The 20,409-nt window shown below is 36.1% G+C and overlaps 1 protein-coding gene across 2 annotated transcripts; it reads left to right on the forward strand.

Annotated features, from left to right (window-relative positions):
- Nucleotides 1–612: 612 nt before the first annotated feature.
- Nucleotides 613–19,863, forward strand: LOC117986126 (angiotensin-converting enzyme-like). 2 transcript variants are annotated; one of them, XM_069501609.1, is made up of 11 exons: nucleotides 613–936; nucleotides 3,320–3,730; nucleotides 3,932–4,093; nucleotides 5,699–5,804; nucleotides 6,411–6,776; nucleotides 6,911–7,157; nucleotides 7,614–7,747; nucleotides 9,832–10,069; nucleotides 12,573–12,671; nucleotides 17,807–17,929; nucleotides 18,637–19,863. In XM_069501609.1, the coding sequence occupies exons 1-11, from the start codon at nucleotides 892–894 to the stop codon at nucleotides 19,010–19,012; spliced, it is 2,307 nt and encodes a 768-aa protein (XP_069357710.1). In that variant the 5' UTR covers nucleotides 613–891; the 3' UTR covers nucleotides 19,013–19,863. The 2 variants fall into 2 exon arrangements, with proteins under 2 accessions (XP_069357710.1, XP_034828842.1); XM_034972951.2 differs by having other exon boundaries at nucleotides 6,444–6,776.
- Nucleotides 19,864–20,409: the final 546 nt, after the last annotated feature.

Below are 20,409 nucleotides of genomic sequence, written 5' to 3' on the forward strand. Positions count from 1 at the left end.
TCAGATAAGCTACTCAAGCATCCAGGCGCTGCTGTGGTGAGTATTGGAGAGTATTGTATAAGACGAATAAGTGAGAGGTCCAACATTGATCTAGAATCATGAAATTTGGCAGGTAGGTAGGTCTTATAGCACAAGTAAAGGAAAAAAAATCGAATTTGAGGTTAAATCACACGAACAAAAATTAAAATATGCTCATGAACAAATTATTAGGTATATAATATTCAATTTTCATAGCAACAATAACTTTACCAAGTGAGGTATCATAATATGAAAGGGCTTTACCTGTACATTCTAAAACAGATTGTTATTTATTTTTATGCATAATAGTTTTGATTTATCGTGCAAAATATCGAAAAAAACCCTCGGTGCGCGAGTCTGACTCGCACTTGGCCGGTTTTGTAATATTTTCAATAGTTGAGTACCTATATTATGTACCCAAATGCTTTCATAGCTATAAATCGTAATCCTTTACCGCTATAGCTAAAGAGAGTGATGATAGCAGATATAGATAAACCACTCCCCAATATTGATGAATAAGATGTTACGATGTGCAGCTTCCGGTCTCATACGAACATCCTGACTGTATGAATTGTGGTGGGCATTTCTATATCACAACACAGAACAATGAGTCGGCACTAGCGGTCGAGTCGCGGCTCGCGTTGTGTTCAATGTATCAGGCTATCATACCAGTCCACGTTTTGAAAACAAAGTCAATTGTTCAGAATTGAAAAAAAAAATCGAAACGAGCAAACATAAGGCAGTATTCACAAACATTGCGACCGAAGCAGTGAAATCCAACGAAGAACAATCGACATGAGAATGCGATAGTAATTTCACAGGAATATTTTTAATTGAAAAATGTAGTTTTGTGTTGTGTTTTGTGATACTAACATGTTAACCAGAGGCAGAGTGATATCGAACATGATTCTGATTGAAGTAGGTACCGTTTATTTGTTACTTAATTCTATAAGAGACTAGATAAGAATTAGCTAACTAGATTTTGCTGTCTGCTCCGCCCATCTAACATTTGGTTAAAGCTATAGGTACCTCTACTCAATTTCTAGTAGGTAGTGGCCCGATTTCGATTAAAATTTCTATCGGAACACCTATTATATAGGTAAGACTTTTGATTTATGAAAGTTTTATTTGTATTGAACCAGTAATTTTTCGCGGACTTACAAAATACAACAGACAAATAGAAATCTTAATATTATGTAGGTATTATATTATATTCTATCATCATCATCAACCGATAGACTCTTGCGCCGCCTGAATCCAGGGGTCCCTGCGACTGTTGTCCGTACACCTAGTGGGGGTCTTACAACACTGCGCCTTTCCGTGCAGGTCGTCATTCCGGCACCTTGGGACCCCAATGTCTATCGGTTTTTCAAACTACCTATATGTCCCGCCCATTGCAAATTCAGCCTATGTCGGTTACTCTAGTTCTCTTACGGATCTCCTAATTTTTGATTTGATCACGTAGAGAAACTCCAAAAATACTTAATAATGTATGAGGTTTAATGATCCAATTTTGAAAATTCTTTCACCGGCCGGCCGGCTTTGTAACCAATATACAGGGTGTATACCAGAACGCTAGCAAAAACGAAGACAGGTGATAGTACCTACTGATGATTACTCATACCTATGATGCCACAAAAAAAACGCGGAAAAAATTCTTTATTTTGTAAAAGTTCACGATATACCTACCTATTGCAAATAAAACATCTGACTGACGCTAAAGGTATTTTTCAAACCCGCAATGTATAGCGTGCAAAACTCTTGAGTTTTGACATTGCGGGTTTGAAAAATACTACACCACTAGAATTTATTGGTATTCGATTGTGTTTAGGTAGTATAACAATAACATTGAATTTTTGCTAGCGTTCTGATACACGCTGTATTTTAGAAGAAGGTTACAAAGAAACTGAAACCTTCATCGCCGTAACTGAATAAAGGATGCAATCATTAATTAATCACCACGCTCGGACTATTGTTGTATTGTTATTACACACATTAAATCTTATATGCCGTCTGTAATAAGCCACATGCAATATCACATAACATAATTAGACTCTAATAGTCATGCCTTTAGAAGTAATAGGATACTGAGCATTTCCTTTGTCTAATGGTGATGACTATGAGATTATTTCTTCGAAATCATATTTCATTGAATTCTTGACAAGTTGGTATACTGACCTACTCACCTATTATTAAAAGAAATGCAGTTTGCGATCCTGTAAACGTTGAGGCTATCCAGTTCCTCGTCCTCGATAATACAGATCTAGGGCAAAGACTTAAAATGACTAAGCTTTTTTAACTAAGTCGTGTATAGTGTATACTTAAATACTAACTTCTAGTGCAATTCAAAAAACACAAGAACAAAGTGTCTTCCAATAGAATCTAAGAAAGAATTAACTAGAAACTAAGATAAGTCAATGAACCGATTCTTAGGCTACGTATAAGTTTAGGTTAATATAATATTACTCATTAACTCGTAGGCTTGATTTTAATTTTAGTTACTGACTTGACTTTTTGACTTTTGAAATGTGACGTGTACGAGCCTTTAGCCAAAGTTATCAGGTCTGAGCCAAAAATAAGCAGACGGCTTAGTATACCTGATAATATAGGTCGAAGAAGAATAGTTTGTCCTGTGTAAATATTTTCTAACCTATACCTAGTCGTCACAGTCATGATCAACCCATCGTCGGTTCACTACAGAGCACGGGTGTTCTCTCAGAGTGAGAAGGTTTTTGACCACAGACTACCACTCTGGTCAAGTGTGGATTGGCAGACTTCACACACCTTTGAGAACATTATGGAGAACTCTCAGGCATGCAGGTTTCCGCACTATGTTTTCCTTCGATATTTGATCAAAAACTTAAAACGCACACAACTCCGAAAAGCTAGCCCGATCTATAGCTGTGATAGCCTAGTAGTGAGGACGTCCGCCTCCTAATCAGAGCTCGGGGGTTCGATCCCGGGCACGCACCTCTAATCTAAGTACTTACTTATTTTATACATATAGTAGTAAGTATAATCCATAGATACCTACTAATATTATAAATGCAAAAGTGTATCTGTCTGTCTGTCTGCTAGCCTTTCGCGGTCTAACCGTTCAACCGATTTTGACGAAATTTGGTACAGAGATAGCTTGCATCCCGGGGAAGGACATACTTTCTATCCCGGAAAATCAAAGAGTTCTCACGGGATTTTCAAAACCTAAATCCACGCGAACGAAGTCGCGGGCATCATCTAGTTTATCATAATATCAAAGTTAGTATGTAAGTATTTGAATAAATTGTGTACTTATCTATTTCAGAAATTAATATGTATCACGATATTCATTACTGCGATAACAGCCGTCCAATTCCCGAACCACCCAACATCAGAAATGTCTGCATCTGCAGACGTAAAGTTTTTTGTCAAAAGTAACAAAACAACGGAACAATCTGACGAGAGTGGACATGAAATTGAAACAGAAATAGAAGAAAAGAAATTCTTAGATGACGCTTTAAAAACAGTATTAGATCCTAGAACTGTGATTGGGAAAGTTGATGAGGTAGTTGAAAACTTCAAAATCCAGCTTGAAGAAGTTGATAAGGAAAATAGCACGATAGAGTTGTTTATGGAAGAAATGGATAAATTAAGCTTAGAAATATGTAAAACGTCGCAAGAATCTCTTTGGGACTACGTGACTGATATAAACAGTGAAGTGAAGAAAAATAAAATGGTAACATATAATTAATTCCATTGTTAAGCACTTATTTCATTGGAAATGTAAATCTACACAGGTTTCCTAGCGCAACTATTATATCGCTCAACTTTTATTGTGCTTTTTCTGTTTACTGGTATGTCATGATTATTGCATACAAGAATCCATACCTAATCATATGGTTAGTAAAAAAGGCAATCAACGTAATGAAAATTTCAGGTCCGAATAGCAGCCGAAGAAGATGAAATAAAGAAACAGTATTGGACTATTTTAAAGAAAAAATACATGAATGACCAAGAACCCATGCTCGATTTGAAATTAAAGAGAAAAATAAGAATAATCAAAGAGAGGGGAACTAATGTCCAGACGCCTCAAAGTAAAGTAAGTTAACCATTCTAAGCATTAACCATTTTGAGAAGGTAAAAGTCAACTTAAATTACACTGTACTAATTTGGAATAAACTTACGATAGTGTGTCGATAGAGGATCAATCGTATTGAATTATTTTTATTGAAATAATCTATTCCCGTGGATTTTCCAAAAAAAAAATTTCATTTGAACCTTGTCCTAAAGGTGGCTCCACACCAGCCCGGCAGCTAGGCTCCACACATGCCCGGAACAAAGCCGCGGATGTTACTCGCCGGCATTACCGCGGGCCGAGCGCCACTAATTTCAACGATAATCACAGCGATACTGCGGCTTCTACGGCCTACAGCGGCAATGATATAAAACATTGGCTCCATACCGCCGCCGGTAAAGCCGCCGCTGGCCCAACCCGACGGCATGTGTGGAGCCACCTTAACAATTACATACACAGCAAAAAAAATAAAAATTATCCAATTTAGTTTAGTCGTTCTAAGGTTATGGCGTAACGTGATGAAGGGAAAAAAGGATTTACTTATTTACTTATAAAATACTAGCTTATGCCCGCGAATTTATCCGCGTGGACTACACAAATTTCAAACCCCTGTTTCAGCCGTTTTGAGATTGAATTTTCAAAAATCCTTTCTTAGCTGATGTCTACGCCATAATATCTGCATGCCAAATTTCAGTGCAATCCGTCCAGTAGTTTGAGCTGCGCGTTGATAGATCAGTCAGTCAGTCAGCTTGACCTTTTATGTAAGGTATATTGTATTGAGGTATTTCTTTCACTGAGAAGTTGTTAATTGATTAAGTAGGTACCTACTTATGTGATTTCTCTTTATTCTGGATTTCCTTCAAGTCGTTGCTTATATGATACAACAAGATATTTCATTAGAAAGCGTAATATAGCAATTAGCCATCTGGATTTTACACGTAGGTATACCTAGTCCCTATATCAAACTAAGTTATAATTCTATAAAACACCTACTTACCTACTTGCCATATATAAAAATAATATTAAAATCTGCATACACACAATGTACATAATTTAATATCAATGTAAAAATATAAATATTTTTCATAATCATTGTAATTTGATAATATTGATTTGAATTCAGGGCCATCGTAATACAAGGGTTCTTATATACCCCAAGTTTTTTACTCCAAAGTTAATATAGTCCGTAAAAAACCGGCCAAGTGCGAGTCAGACTCGCGCATCGAGAGGTTCGCACTACAGTCATATTTTTTCGACATTTTGCACGATAAATCAAAAACTGCTAAGCATAAAAATCTGTTTTAGAATGTACAGGTAAAGCCCTTTCATATGATACCCCATTTGGTATATTAATCTTACTTTGAAAGTTGAAAATACTAATTAAGTAGGTAGGTTTATGAACACATTTTAATTTATTTTTCGTGATGTACCTATCCAGGAATTCACTGTTTTCGGATTTATCCCCTTACGTGTGCTATAAGACCTACCTCCAATATCCAGTTAGTTAAGGGTTCCGTTTTCCCTTTTGAGGTACGGAACCCTAATAAGGGCTAAAATCATAACTTTTGGCATGACAGTTGCCAGATAAAGTTAAAATGGCGAGTGAGAACTAATTATTCTATATTTTAGCAACGCGAGGAAATAGATACAATGCAACGTATTTGGAGCCGAGTGTCGGTGTGCGCCTACAATGCGTCTGTTTGCAATGACGAGGATTCGCAACGAACAATGAATGGTCAGTTATTATATTTAGCTTTCTTACGTATTAAACATCGTATAAAGTCTAAGTCTAAAGTTTTGTTGAGATGTCCACTGCTGGACATACTCGTAGGTCTCTTGTAGGGACTTTCACACGCCACGGTCTTGCGCCGCCTGAATCTAGCGGCTCCCTGCGACTCGTTTGATGTCGTCCGTCCACCTAGTAGGAGGTCTTCCAATGCTGCGTTTTCCGGAACGAGGTCGCCATTCCAACATCTTGTAACCCCAACGTCTATCAGTTTTACGATGTGCCCTGCCCATTGCCACTTCAACTTCGCAACCCGTTGAGCTATGTCGGTTACTTTAGTTCTCCTACGGATCTCCTCATTTCTGATTTGATCACGTAGAGAAACTCCAAGCATAGCTCTCTCCATCGCCCGCTGAGTGACTCTGAGCTTTCTTATGAGGCCCATAGTTAGCGACCATTGTCTCGGATCCATAAAGACGAGATTATAATAATATTGAGAGGTATTAAAAACCTTGTCGTTCTTATGGACAAATACAGTAAAAACGCAAAAAGAGTGACGTTCCATTTACTAAAGATAGGTTAGTGAGGTTAATGGTACTTTATTTGAAATTCCAGACACACTTTTACGAGCCCATTCCATAATTTCAGACATAATAACAGTTTTCAAAACGAGTAACGACACAGATGAATTGGCATACTACTGGAAGGCTTACAGAGATGCAACGGGGAAGAAGATTCGACCAATCTTCAAAGATTATGTCAATAGAATGAACAACGTCGCCGTATCAGAAAACTTTACTGATGCCGGTGAAATGTGGCGATACGTTTTTGAAGACGACGATTTCATGAACACCGTTAATCGACTGTGGAATGAAATTAAACCATTCTACAATCTTCTGCACAGTTATGTAAGAGCAAAGCTCAAGGCTTATTATAAAAAGGAATTAAAAGATGATGAATCAATACCAGCTCATATTTTAGGTATGGTTAATGTTCGCTATAATAGCAATCTTGTAACACTGTATCTTTGCTTACGTACCTATACTCGATTTCTGGTTACTCATAATGAAACTACGCCTGCACACAAACACTAGCAAAAATCTTTTTGTTTCTAGGTAATTTGTGGGCTCAAGAGTGGCAAGCAATATACCACAAAGTTGCAGCGTATCCGAATATTGAAAGAGCGACGGTTTTGCAAAACGAAAGCATTCATTTCAAGGACCTCTTTAATGCCGTAGATGAATTCCATCAATCACTCGGATTTGAAAGTGCCAAAGATACATTTGCAGATATTAAAGAAACAGTGACCTCAGTCAATTGTTTACCCTCCAGCCATGATATGTGCGATGGTGTTAATTACAAGTGAGACAAACATTCTATTTACACAAACGACAATCTTAGCAGACAAAGAATTTCGAAAACAATTTCTAAATTGATAGGTCCTATCATATTCCTATCTTTTTCCCCAGGAAGCATTATTCAGCCAAAGCAACAATACAGCTCCTATGTAAATTTTACTACTACCTATTAGTTTTTTTAAAAAGAATATTAGCCATATTAAATGACTAATATTCCCCTTTCCTCTCCAATTAAGCGCCAGGCTTGTGATAGGAGTAGGTACGACAATTATAGTGCAACGGCCGGGGTTTGAACCGTCGACCTTTCGGTTTTCAGTCCAGTCCTATACCGGTTGAGCTATTGAGGCTCTAAATTACAGTACAGGCTCTAATTTACAGTATATTTGGTAGAGATACCTTCGGTTGTTTATTTGGTGACCAAAGGTTTTACTACTAACGATATTAAGTGTCAATGTTGCAGAATTAAATGGTGCGGCGAGAAAGTATCAGACGTAACAGTGGGACTGTCCAGAGCCGCAAGACTGTTGGGGCATGTGCAATACTTCAAGCACTATCGCAATCTTCAACCATTGTATAGAGATGGCCCCAATCCAGGTTTGTTACGAATATACTACTAGAATTAATATCAATGTAGAAAAAAACAGAACTCTTGATGAGAGAGCCTTATTTGCCCCGTTTATCGATTTTAACCTCTATTTTTCCGGTTTCCGGTCTCGATACTGTTTCCCTAATATAACAAGGGGCCAATGTATCAAGTAAATAAAAAAATATTCCAAATATACCATTCCAAATAAATAAATTAGTGAAGGCCCGGTCCCGTTCCCAGGGGACTAACGTCAATCCATTGGCTCTCTTGCCATCTATTTTAAAACTTCATGATCGTCATTGGCCTGTGGCACTATTACAACTCTTTGTGGGTACCAACCTCTTCCACAGTTTTTTTTATTTGTACCAAAAAACATTTAAGTACAATAAAGAGAAAAAGAGAGTAAAAGTGGACAGGGAAGCACTAGTTTTCTTTTGCTGCGCGTGGTTCTTACTTTGCCTTTGCCAGTTTGTGTATTTTTTCATTCTCCTCAGGTTTTTATGCTTTCCATTCAATATTTGTTTAGCCTACATTTTGGTATTTTCTGCTCAAAAGTATTTCAAATTACGTATTTTAAAAGGTGAATTAAATTCTAGTAACAAAGACAAAATGCTACCGTAGCCATGCTAAGGCATGTTAGAAATAATGATAAAATAGGTATTTTATAAAAATAACATCTTTCTACACTGAGGTTGTTCTCATCTGCAACATTCTAGATTTTAGACTACACAAGTCTAGAAGTTAGGAAATAGTAAATTTATATTTACAATCATTTATGATTTTATTAATGAAACGATTTGGTAACGATTCCAAAGAAACATTCGAAATTAGTTCTAGTGGCCATAAATTCTAACAAAGGCGGTTAAGACTCAAATGTGTATTTTAATTGTATCTATGAAGGATTTAATAATATGAAGTGTTAAGAATCAAATAAGTAACTAAATAAGTAACTTTTTATGATTATGTACATTCTAAATTGATCCATTATAGTATAAGTATATCGATGTAAGTATAGGTACATAATATTATTATATGAGATGTTCCGTAGGTACACTTGTCTTTGTCGGTTTGCATAAGTATACTTGCAAAAATTGCAGAATGATCTGGGTGTTTATATTTATTTACTCAAGTTCAAAAATTTAATGAAAAAGACGCGCATAAAGGACAACTTAGGGCCCTATTAGAGAGATAAGCATTAGATAATTTCATAAAAGATCTTTGACGTACCTAATTTCATTGTTTGCATTGACAAAATAAAATATACATACCTATAGTCGTTTTAATAAAGAGGTAATTAATCAAAACCGACCCAACGTACAGACCTAAACTAGAATGAACTACCTAAAGCTTAATACGACTGGACATTGATTAGCCTTTTTTGTCGTTTTTTGTACCTAATAATAAACCGCAACGTAATACTAAGAACCTAAATAGAAAATGAATGTAAACGAAAAAACATAATTGAATTTTTAACGCTCTGTTTTTAGACATAGGTTTGAAGTTTTGTATCTAGTTTAGTTTCATATAACACAGATACTAGACTCGCTTTTGTTCAGATGACATTATCAAGATTTAAATAGTACCTACCTATCTAATATTATTATGATGACGATAAGAAATATGATCATTTTTTTTCAATTAGTTAAGCGTGAAGTTTGAGCTCTTAGGTTCAAGCCTTAGATCTCTATCTGTACCTAAGTATATAATTTTTATACTTAATGTAAAAATGTTTTGTTAACTGTTTGGGCTTGAGTGTTAAATAATAGTTTAAAATCTATTAATTAATAGATTTATAGTATTAAAATCTATCTATCTGGAAAGAAAGGAAAAAAGGGGTTATTTGAAAAACAACCATGATAATAATATCATCCTTACCGGGCTAGCTTGCTTCCGTCTATCGTCACTACGAGTTGGTGACATAGATGAATAATTGGGTATCAAATATTTTTATTTAAAAACGTAGCTGTAAGACTGCGAATTTTCTCAAAATAAATGCACTAAGATTTACCTACTTATTTATAAGATTAAAACATTACCAATTAAAAGTTATTTTATTCGTTAAACAATAGTAATATATGCAGAATCTTTGCAGCCTTCCACGATGCAATCTCCGATATTGCAGCCGTGCAGTTGACCTCGCCGAAGCACCTTCAAACCTTGAACTTCGTGAAGGTAGAATCAACTGCTGAATCTACGCTAAACCATTTACTTTGGCTGGCACTCGAAAAGTTTCCACTCATGGCTTACGCTTATGTTCTTGATAAATGGAGATGGGATGTCTTTGCCAATAGCACTATGGAAGATTGGAACCAATATTGGTGGGACCTCAGGTACAATACAAATATTACGATCAATAGTAATAGAAATATTTTTTATTCAAATAAACTTTTACAAGTTTCCACTTTTGAACCGTCAAATGCTCAAACACTGTACTGGTTCAGAATGTCTTTTCTACCGAAAAGAACCAACAAGGAACTCGGTGGTTGCTCAATCAATAAAGATTAGGCACTATAGATATTATGTGGTACAACTTACGAATATTTACGACAGGTTACGAGTAGGTACCTATGTACCTATATAAATAGTTTACATGAAGCTTGCAAAATAATATTATAGTCCGTAAAAAATGACTCCCTCACGTGCCATTTTAACTCTATGGTTCAACTGTCATGTACTGGTTCACCTTTAAAATCTTAAATGTATAAAAGGAAAAGGTGACTGTCTGACTGACTGACTGATCTATCAACGCACAGCTCAAACTACTGGACGGATCGGGCTGAAATTTGGTATGCAGGTAGCTATTATGACGAGGGTATCCGCTAAGAAAGGATTTTTGAAAATTCAACCCCTATGAGGGTGAAATAGGGGTTTGAAATTTGTGTAGTCCAAGCGGACGAAGTTGCGAGCATAAGCTAGTAAGGACTAAATTTGTACTTTTGAGCAGAACTTTGACACAAAAAGTTAAAATGGCGCGTGAGGAGTTAAATTTTACGCATTATATACTTCCAATTCCGACTCTTTGTAAAGACCAATACTTATTATTTTTATGTAGGAACCTTGTACCCAAGATCACCAAATCAAAGCAGCATGAAGGTATTGTAATCTGTAATATCATTTATGTAAATAGCTCAATCAAAACATGCATCTAAGCATAATATTATCCAGTTTACTTAGCGTAAACTTAATTAAATGTTTCATTCACGCTTTATGAACATAAGAATTTTAACCAAGAATAGTATAATAGTAGGTACCTACCTTCCAAACGTGGAAAAGTAAAATAACAATCGAAGTCCATAATATAACGATATGGACTTCGATTGTTATTAATTTACTTTTGAATAATCATCATCATGATCAACCCATCGCCGGCTCACTACAGAGCATGGGTATCCTCTCAGAGTGAGAAGGGTTTTGACTATAGTCTACCACGCTGGAAAAGTGCGGATCGGCAGACTTCACACATCTTTGAGAACATTATGGAGAACTCTCAGGCATGCAGGTTTCCTCGCGATGTTTTCATTCACCGTTAAGCAAGTGATATTTTAATTACTTAAAACCGCACATAACTCCGAAAAGTTAGAGGTGCGTGCCCGGGATCGAACCCCCGACCTCCGATTGGAAGGCGGACGTCCTAACCACTAAGCTTCTTTTGAATACCTCCCTGGCGCAGTGATAAGCAATGTGGCATTGTTATGTGCTCCCGGGTTTGATTCTCGTCAGTTCACTATTAGACTATGTTGATAAAAAAATTGTTACCCATACTTGCAATGTTATTTGTGACGTCATGTTGGAATGCATACCCATTGTGAACTATTGTTAAATAGTTGGTTTCAGTGGTTTAATCAACTATTGTATTGTCATCGCAGAGTTATTCAACCTCAATTATTATTCGACCATTTGTTGTCATCGTAAAAATAGGAGATCATTCTTACTCCTTATATAACGCGTAAAATTGAACTCCTCACGCGCCATTTTAACATTTTGTGTTTAAATTTCATATCAAAACTTCGATTTTAGTCCTTATCCGTACTTTTGACATGACAGTTGACCCATAGAGAAAAGTCGCCTGAGAAGTCATTTTGTACGGGCTCGGGCGGGGGATACTTTCCATCCTCACATAAGCACATCTTTGTTAATACATATTATTAACATTAGGTACGTACCTACAGATTTATCGAAATATTGTGCTATTCTAATAATTTTTGGTTTTAATTATTATCAAACACCACGTGTGTTTTCAAACAGATTTAATCTGTATTATATTTGACCTTGTTAAAGAAGATAGGTACTACTAATGGTAAGTATGTTGCGATACATCACGTACTGAGCATTTTATGTAAATGCACAGTTACTTACTAGGTATTTACCTGAACCATCATGACAACGGCAATGAAGGCAAAAATTGGTTCAATAATGAAAAAGTGGCTAAGCATGAATTTTTTTTTATAAGAATACTAGCTTAACCGCCCCGGCTTCGCTCGGATGGAGTTTAGATAATTAAAGGGGAGGTTGAATTAAATTTTTCAAAAAAAATAATTAGCGAAATTGGTTCAGCGGTTCTCGAGATTTGCGATGAGCAACACATTTAGTGATTCATTTTTATATTTATAGATTAGCCAAGTTCATCATGATGATCATGATATTCCCCTTTCCCCTCCAATTAAGCGTTAAGTTTGTGCTAGTAGTAGGTACGACAATAATAGTGCAACGGGTGGGGTTTGAACCGACGACCTTTCGGATTTCAGTCCGCACCTTTTGACCGTTGAGCTATTGAGGCTATCTAGTAAAGTGTTATGATTTTTTAGATTTGGAAATTCTTGTATTTGATTTCAGAACACGAGAGACTGGCATATCACCCCCTATGGATCGAAATGAAAGTGATCTAGACCCTGCTGCCAAATACCATGTGGTTTCTCATGTCCAATATATTACGTAAGTTAAAATATAATAACGTATTACTGCTTATTGTACCTAATCTAGGCCAATCGTTCAATGCAGACAATCACACTAATATATTTTTAAAGGTGAAAGTTTGTGTTTATTTATGTGTGTGCGTGTGTGTGTGTTTTTACGCAAAAACTACTGCACAAATTTGGCTTTTTGGAATGGAGATAGATTATACCCTGGATTAAACATAATATGCTACTTTTTGTCGCGGAAAATCAAAGAATTCCCACGGGATTTTGAAAAATCTAAATTCACGCCGACGAATTCGCGGGCATCAGCTAGTAATAAATAAGGAAAAAGGAAATGTACTGGACACTTTGTTTAACATAAGACGTGCCGCCAAGCCACCAAGCTGTTTACCGTCCGATAGTACGACGACGACGTTTGAATTGAACTACGAGTACCTACAGTACGCGACAGGTCGAGATCGCAATCGGGGAGGGAACGCCCCGCACACATAACAGACAACAAAGTGATCCTATAAGGGTTCCTTTTTCCTTTTGAGGTACGGAACCCTTAAAAAAAAAGCGGAAATATATTATGATCTCGATTATAACGAGTTCGATCAACAAAATATTACAAAAAACATCGGTCAAGTGCGAGTCGGGCACGCACACGAAGGGTTCCGTACCATCGTACAAGAAATAACACTTTTAATTTCATTTTTAATTTTTATGGCGTCATTTTGAAATTTTCATTAGAATTAGATGTTATAGCGGCAATAGAAATACACATTCTGTGAAAATTTAATTCTCTACCTATTACGGCTCACGAGACCCACTGACAGACAGACGGGCGGACGGACGGACACACAGCCGAGTCTTAGTAATAGGGTCCCGTTGGCACCCTTCCGATACGGAACCCTAGAAATTATGCTTTTTAATTCCTTTTCTGTATTTACTACGACTACTTTCAAAATGTGCAGGTTCAGAACGATTCGCCCTTTAAAACGGCTATCGAATCAAACCTTGAGAACTTAAATGCAAAAAAGATAGACACATTAATATACACGTAACAGCCCATTTTTTCCAATGAAACCAATTTCAAGCACTATGCAATTAAAGCATGTTTGATAAATTGTAGCCAGAATAATGATTTTAAGCGTTTAAACTACCGTGAGTGATTTCCATTATAAATAATATCTATCCCGGCCGTACTCACGTGTCTAGGCGCGCGCGGCCCGCAGTCACAGCCGCGGCGCGTGCGCGAACTCCCTTGAAAAAGACTTCGAAGAGGTTTGAAACTAGTCGGGCTATCGTCGACTAGACACGTGAGTACAGCCGGGACAGATATTATTTAGAATAATGATTCTTGTTTTGCAAGTGCAGTTAATATTTTGTTGTCCTTGATTTGCTATTTCACTTCAGGATCTCCAAATCTTCCTCTTGACTTGTATCAATTATACTTACTTACTAGGTATGAGAATTATTGTCATGTCATGATCAACCCATCGCCATCAAAAGGGTTTGGCCATCCACCACACTGGCGATGTGCGGATTGGCAGACTTCGCACACCTTTGAGAAGATTATAAAGAACTCGTAGGTATGCAGGTTTCCTCACGATGTTTGTTTATGTGATACTTAATTTCCTAAAACGCACGTAACTTTGAAAAGTTAGAGGTGCGTGCCCGGGATCGAACCCGCGACCTCTTAAATAGGTGGCTGACGTCTTAACCACTAGGTCATCACCGCTTGACTTTGAAACTTGTTTTTCAATTTGATTATTGAGTTACAACTGTTGTTTAATCTTGGGAATTAGATTAAGTTGAGAATTAGATACGGTCTAAGTGGGTAAAGTGAATACTTTGAACGTATTTGCAGTCTCATAAAGTTAATTCGTGCTAATAATAACAATAATAAGAACAACATTAAGTATTAAGGGTTCATTATCATTAACGGATGTAGGTACAATGCTAACGATTGTGGACTTTATTATGGGAATTTTTCTATTCAAGAAACTTAGGATCTTTGTATGCATTTGCATCTTGATTAACGATCCATATTTCTAGTTTTAGTAGATCGAACCCTCTTAAATTCCTATGAATGTCTACAGATTAGGAGTCGACGGAATATTGTTATGGATCACATTTACTAGGTACTTATCAGAAATATTATCCTTTTATTTCCCGTTTGTCATTTAGTTATGTCTCTTTTTTAAGTCTTTATCAAGTTTATTTTTCCATAATAGAATAGAAATGACTCGCACACGAAGGATTTCGTACCATCGTACAAGAAATACTTAAAACCTGAGCTTAAAACTTTTTAATTTTCTCTTTTCTTCTTTTAAGAATCTTTTAGTAAGTAGGTAAGTAAGTACCTATTTATTTGTTGTTATAGCTGCAATAGAAATACACATTCTGTGAAGATTTCAACTTTACCTATTACGGTTTACGAGATACAGACCACTGACAGACAGACATATATATATATATGTATATAATATTATGCAGATTCTAAGTGTTCACGGTGTTTTAAGTTATGTAGAAAACAGAAGATAAGTATAAGAATAGCCGCTAGGCGTCGCGACGCCTAGCGGCTATTCTTATACTTATCTTCTTCGGTTCTTGAACGTGGTTCATGATCATTTCACGAATGATGGATAATATTATAATCATTATGAAATTTAGTTCAATAAAACATAACAACATTCGTGACAAATAAATAATTTATTTAATGTAATTTTTTCTTTAGATAATAATTTAATAGTTCTAATTTTTAAATTGCTACCTCTACTCGAAAAATGTATTATATATGAGAATGTAGGTATGCCGTATGATACTAATTAATAAGTAAGTATAGATATAAATAAATTGCACGATGCCCGTACGATAATAGGTATAGCACCTGTGTATATCACCAAGGCTCTTATAATTTCCATAATAAATCGCTGTGATGACAAAAAAGACTCTATCTAGTATCTATAAAAGTATCTATTAACAGTATTATTGACAATAGAATAATCTAGACTAGACAGCTAAATAACTACCCATCACTATATATACCTACCTATATTGTAAGGGTGTGTTTCTTTGTTGATTGTTGGTTTATTGGTTTGTCCTTCAGTAACGTCGCAACGGAGCAACGGATTGACGTGATATTTTTGCATGGGTAGGTTAAAGACCTAGAGAGTGACATAGGCTACTTTTTATATCGGGAAATCGAAAAGTTCCCACGAGATATTTAAAACCTAAATCCACGCGGATGAAGTCTCGGGCATCAGTTAGTAAAAATAAATAAAACATATTTACTTGATGTAGTAAGTAAGTACTATAATTAAATTTTACATGATAAACCCAGCCAGCCCAGGAAAACTTAAGTAACATGCGTTCGACCTTAGAATTAAAAAAAATGTCTGATGATGGCTAAAATGTTTAACGCCAACTTAACGCTTGCCCGAGCATGCTGGGTGTGACGAATTGTGTTTGCATTCTGATGGTGTTTCGGCTGTAATTGATTTCCTAATGAAAACATCGCATTGTTCGGAACTACCTACTATAAAAAAATTCGGGGAACAGTATTTTCGTTTGTTTGCGGAAATAAAATGTTATGTAACTTTTTAGCTTCTTTCAAACATCCATACTAATATTATAAATGCGAAAGTGTGTCTGTCTGTCTGTCTGTCTGCTAGCTTTTCACGACCCAACAGTTTAACCGATTTTCAAAAAGTTCCCACGGGATTTTTAAAAACCTAAATCCACGCGGACGAAGTCGCGGGCATCATCTATTTACAAATAACCACGATTACGCAGCCCTTGACTGTGATAATCGGTAATGCATACCTATTATTATAGTAAATGCGAAAGTGTCCCTATCTGTCTGTCAGTCTGCTAACTTTTCACGGCCCATCAAAATCGATTTTGAAGAAAGGTTAGAGTTTGTTTGCATCCCAGGGAAGGACATAGGCTACTTTTGGTTCCGGAAAATCTAAGTTCCCACGGAGTTTTAAGACATGTAAATCTACATGAATGAAGTTGTGCGTATTGTCTGCCTACTCGTTACACAAAACTAGCATCCTGGAGACGGGCATAGAGTATAGACTATCTTTATCCCGGAAAATGAAAGGGTTTCCCACAGGAACCTAAATCCAAGTCTGGGACGTCATGTACCTAGTATGATGATAAACAGTCCAAGAAAATGCACTAGCCTGATGGAAACCCACTATTATAGGCTACGATATGAACTAGGAAAAGGGCCTACCTGTAGATACAGTTCGTTACTTGAAGTGTCAAAGATAAGGTCTTGATGAATAAGCTTGCTGGAAGACCTGTACCCGTTTCGTATGCATAAAAGCTTACAGTAGTATAATCGCTTGAAATTAACAAGGTAGGTATGCTGCTTCCATTGCCTTATAGAGACTAGACCGGAACGAATTCCGAATTAAGGTCATCCATGAAAAACAAGAACAAATCTTTAGTTCACAGTAGTTTAATAGTTACCAATTGTTATTGTTATTGTTATTTCAGCTGGCATACTAAAATTATTATGTTTGTTCAATTAGTAAGTTACATTCAGTTATGGTAAAATGCAGCCACCCTGAAATCTCGCTTTCAGACTAGGAACAAGATAACAGTTACAATTTAACTTATCCCAGTCATTTCAATTGGAAATCGTATTTGGGATTTCATGTTTATGTCTAACTATGCTTTTCAACAAAGTCAAACACCGCCATATCTCTATAATATAAAAATGAATCACTAAATGTGTTGCGCATCGCAAATCTCGAGAACAGCTGAACCGATTTCGCTAATTCTTTTTTTATAATATTCCTTGAAGTACGAGGATGGTTCTTACGGAGAGAAAAATTTAATTCAACCTCCCCCTCAATTTTTTACACTCCACCCGAGCGAAGCCGGGGCGGAATGAAAGGCAACTCGTAATGTTAAACTTGTACGGATTTTTTTCTGCATTCTTTTCATAATTCTTGTATTTTCTTGGGTTTCTTTAAAAATAAAACAGCAAAAATAAAGCGTTCTTTTTGTTGCTGGTAGGTAATAAGAGTTTGCCGATGGGTTTTTAAATTGACATGTATAGTACCTACCCCATAGCACCCCATAGTAGCAACAGACATCATCAAAATCACAGTACTCTGTTGTGCTCTAATGCCTGTTTTTTTTATAAAGGTACTTGATATCACACATCCTGGAGTTTCAAATCCTGCTATCACTATGCAAGAGAGCGAATCATACCGGACCTTTGCACGAATGTTCCATATACGGCGATAAGGAAGCCGGAAAAATGCTAAGGTAATCCTCTATTTGGTACCTACTTCATGAGATAGTACCTGTTTCCTGTGTTGAATTTTAATGGCACTTAATTTGAATAAATATATCTTATCACCTATCTGTAGGACTTCATTAGGGTTCACAGTAAGTAAATCCATACTCCATACTAATAGCTATTATAAATGCGGGAGTGTGTCTGTCTGTCTGCTAGCTTTTCAGGGCCCAACAGTTCAACTGATTTTGACGAAATTTGGTACAGAGATAGCTTAAATCCCGGGGATGGTCATATGCTACTTTTTATCCCGGAAAATTAAAGAGTTCCCATGGGATTTTTAAAAACCTAAATTCGCGTGGACGAAGTCACGGGCATCATCTAGTATTAAATAAATATGTAAAATATATCAATATTCTTAATACAACCCGTTTGAAAAATATTAGTATACCTGATGTTTGCATACGTAATATCACACTGCCGAAACGGTAGGAATCTACTATCTAAAAAAATCATAATCAATGTATTTACAGTTTTATTACCTTACTTAAAAATGTGAAATTCATTTCAAAATTTTTTTTATATTCTGCATTTAAGTAGATACCTACTTACCTATTTTTATTTTTCTACATGAAAAAGTTAGACGTCATTAAAATAAGCTGTCTTCATTTTACAAAGATGTTGTTTATTATACCTTTTATCACACATTTGCTAATAAGCGAAATTTTCCCGACAGCGACGGTATGTCTCTAGGTGCTAGTGAAGATTGGCGGACAGTATTACATGCTATGACAGGTGAAACTGAATTATCAACAAAAGGCATCCTAGAATACTTCGCAGCCCTGAAAGACTTTCTCAAAGAAGAAACAGCAAAGTTAGAAAGAAAGAATGCAGAAATGGATACAAACGCACCAATAATAATAGGAATTGTGGCAGTTCTTATAACTTTACTTATGTTTATACTTTATTGTGTTAAAAATAGAGATTCAGTTATTAAAATCCTTTCTTACTGTAGCTTAAGTAAGAATGGTTCGTTAGATATAGTTACCAATGAGCTGTCACAACGTAAACCCAATGACGTAGATGATGGAGTATGTGAAGATAAACTATGATAGAATATAATATGTAAATAGTAAATAGGTACAATTTATTTTTAGGGTTCCGTACCTCAAAAGGGTAAACGGAACCCTTATAGGATCACTTTGTTATCTGTCTGTCTGTCCGTCTGTCTGTCAAGAAACCTACAGGGTACTTCCCGTTGACCTAGAATCATGAAATTTGGCCAAATTTCATGATTCTAGGTCATTTCTAGGCAAATCTTATAGCTGACATTTGGGGGAAAATCTGAAAACCGTGAATTTAGGGTTGCATCACACAAAAAAACTTAAATTGTGGTCAATTTTTCAATTTTCTAAGTAAGATAACTATATCAAGTGGGGTATCATATGAAAGGTCTTCACCTGTGAATTCTAAAACAGATTTTTATTTATTTTTATGTACCTATCATAGTTTTTGAATTTTCCTGCAAAATGTCGAAAAAATACGACTGTAGTACGGAACCCTCATTGTGCGAGCCTGACTCGCACTTGGCCGGTTTTTCGTAAATTAAAATGATACTTTAGTTATTTGACTTTAAAGGCAAATAAGTAAAGGAAACGCGTAAGAAGGAACTATGCACACAATGAAATCAAGGAATATTACTCTCATGAAAAACTTTGGAAAGGCTATGGCGCCAGGAAAAGCGTGCCGCGTTCGCCAAAGTTTTTGTAATTTGTTTACAACTAGATTATAATATTGCTAACGTGTGTTACAGTTTCTAATTATATTTATGTAATTATAATATACTGGTTTTATAGTTATTTATGGTTTTATACGTAAGAAATGTTGATTATGAATTCTGTACTGATTGTAGGTAGGTATGTTTATAAAATAATGTTGACGTTATGAATTATTATGAATAAAGAATGATTTGGTAACTGTTTTTAATTTTCAAATTTTTAATGCAATCAGCCAAATTGATATTTGAATATGTGTAATTTAAGGTCCATTTGCCCATATTACATAATACAGATTTATAAGCCGTTATAGCTCAGTGGTTAGGATGTCCGTCTCCTATTCGGGAGGTCGGGGGTTCAATCCCGGGCACGCACCTCTGACTTTTATCCACTCGCTACGGTGAAGGAAAACATAATGAGGAAACCTGCATGCCTGACAGTTCTACATAATGTTCTCAAAGGCGTCCCAATCCGCAATTGGCTAGCGTGGTGGACTATGGCCAAACATGTCTTATACTGCGAGGAGACCCGATGACCCATGTTACGAATTCATCCATAATATTATAAATGCGGAAGCGTGTTTGTTTGCTTGTTCGTTTGTTCGTTTGTTTGTTTTTTGGTTTGTCCTTCGGTCCAGCCGCAACGGAGCATGGGTATCAAGTACTATCTACAGTTAAAACCTGAAGAGTGACATAGGTTAATTTTTATCCCGGAAAATCAAAGAGTTCAATCTT

The sequence above is a fragment of the Maniola hyperantus genome, chromosome 10 (assembly GCF_902806685.2).
Source record: "Maniola hyperantus chromosome 10, iAphHyp1.2, whole genome shotgun sequence".
Lineage (NCBI taxonomy): Eukaryota > Metazoa > Arthropoda > Insecta > Lepidoptera > Nymphalidae > Maniola > Maniola hyperantus.

Coding starts and splice junctions, on each gene's coding strand:
- LOC117986126 (XM_069501609.1), top strand. CDS start 892: ATGTTAACCAGAGGCAGAGTGATATCGAACATGATTCTGATTGAA. Junction 4,094..5,698: donor TCCAGACGCCTCAAAGTAAA/GTAAGTTAACCA, acceptor TCTATATTTTAG/CAACGCGAGGAAATAGATAC. Junction 10,070..12,572: donor CAATATTGGTGGGACCTCAG/GTACAATACAAA, acceptor ATTTGATTTCAG/AACACGAGAGACTGGCATAT.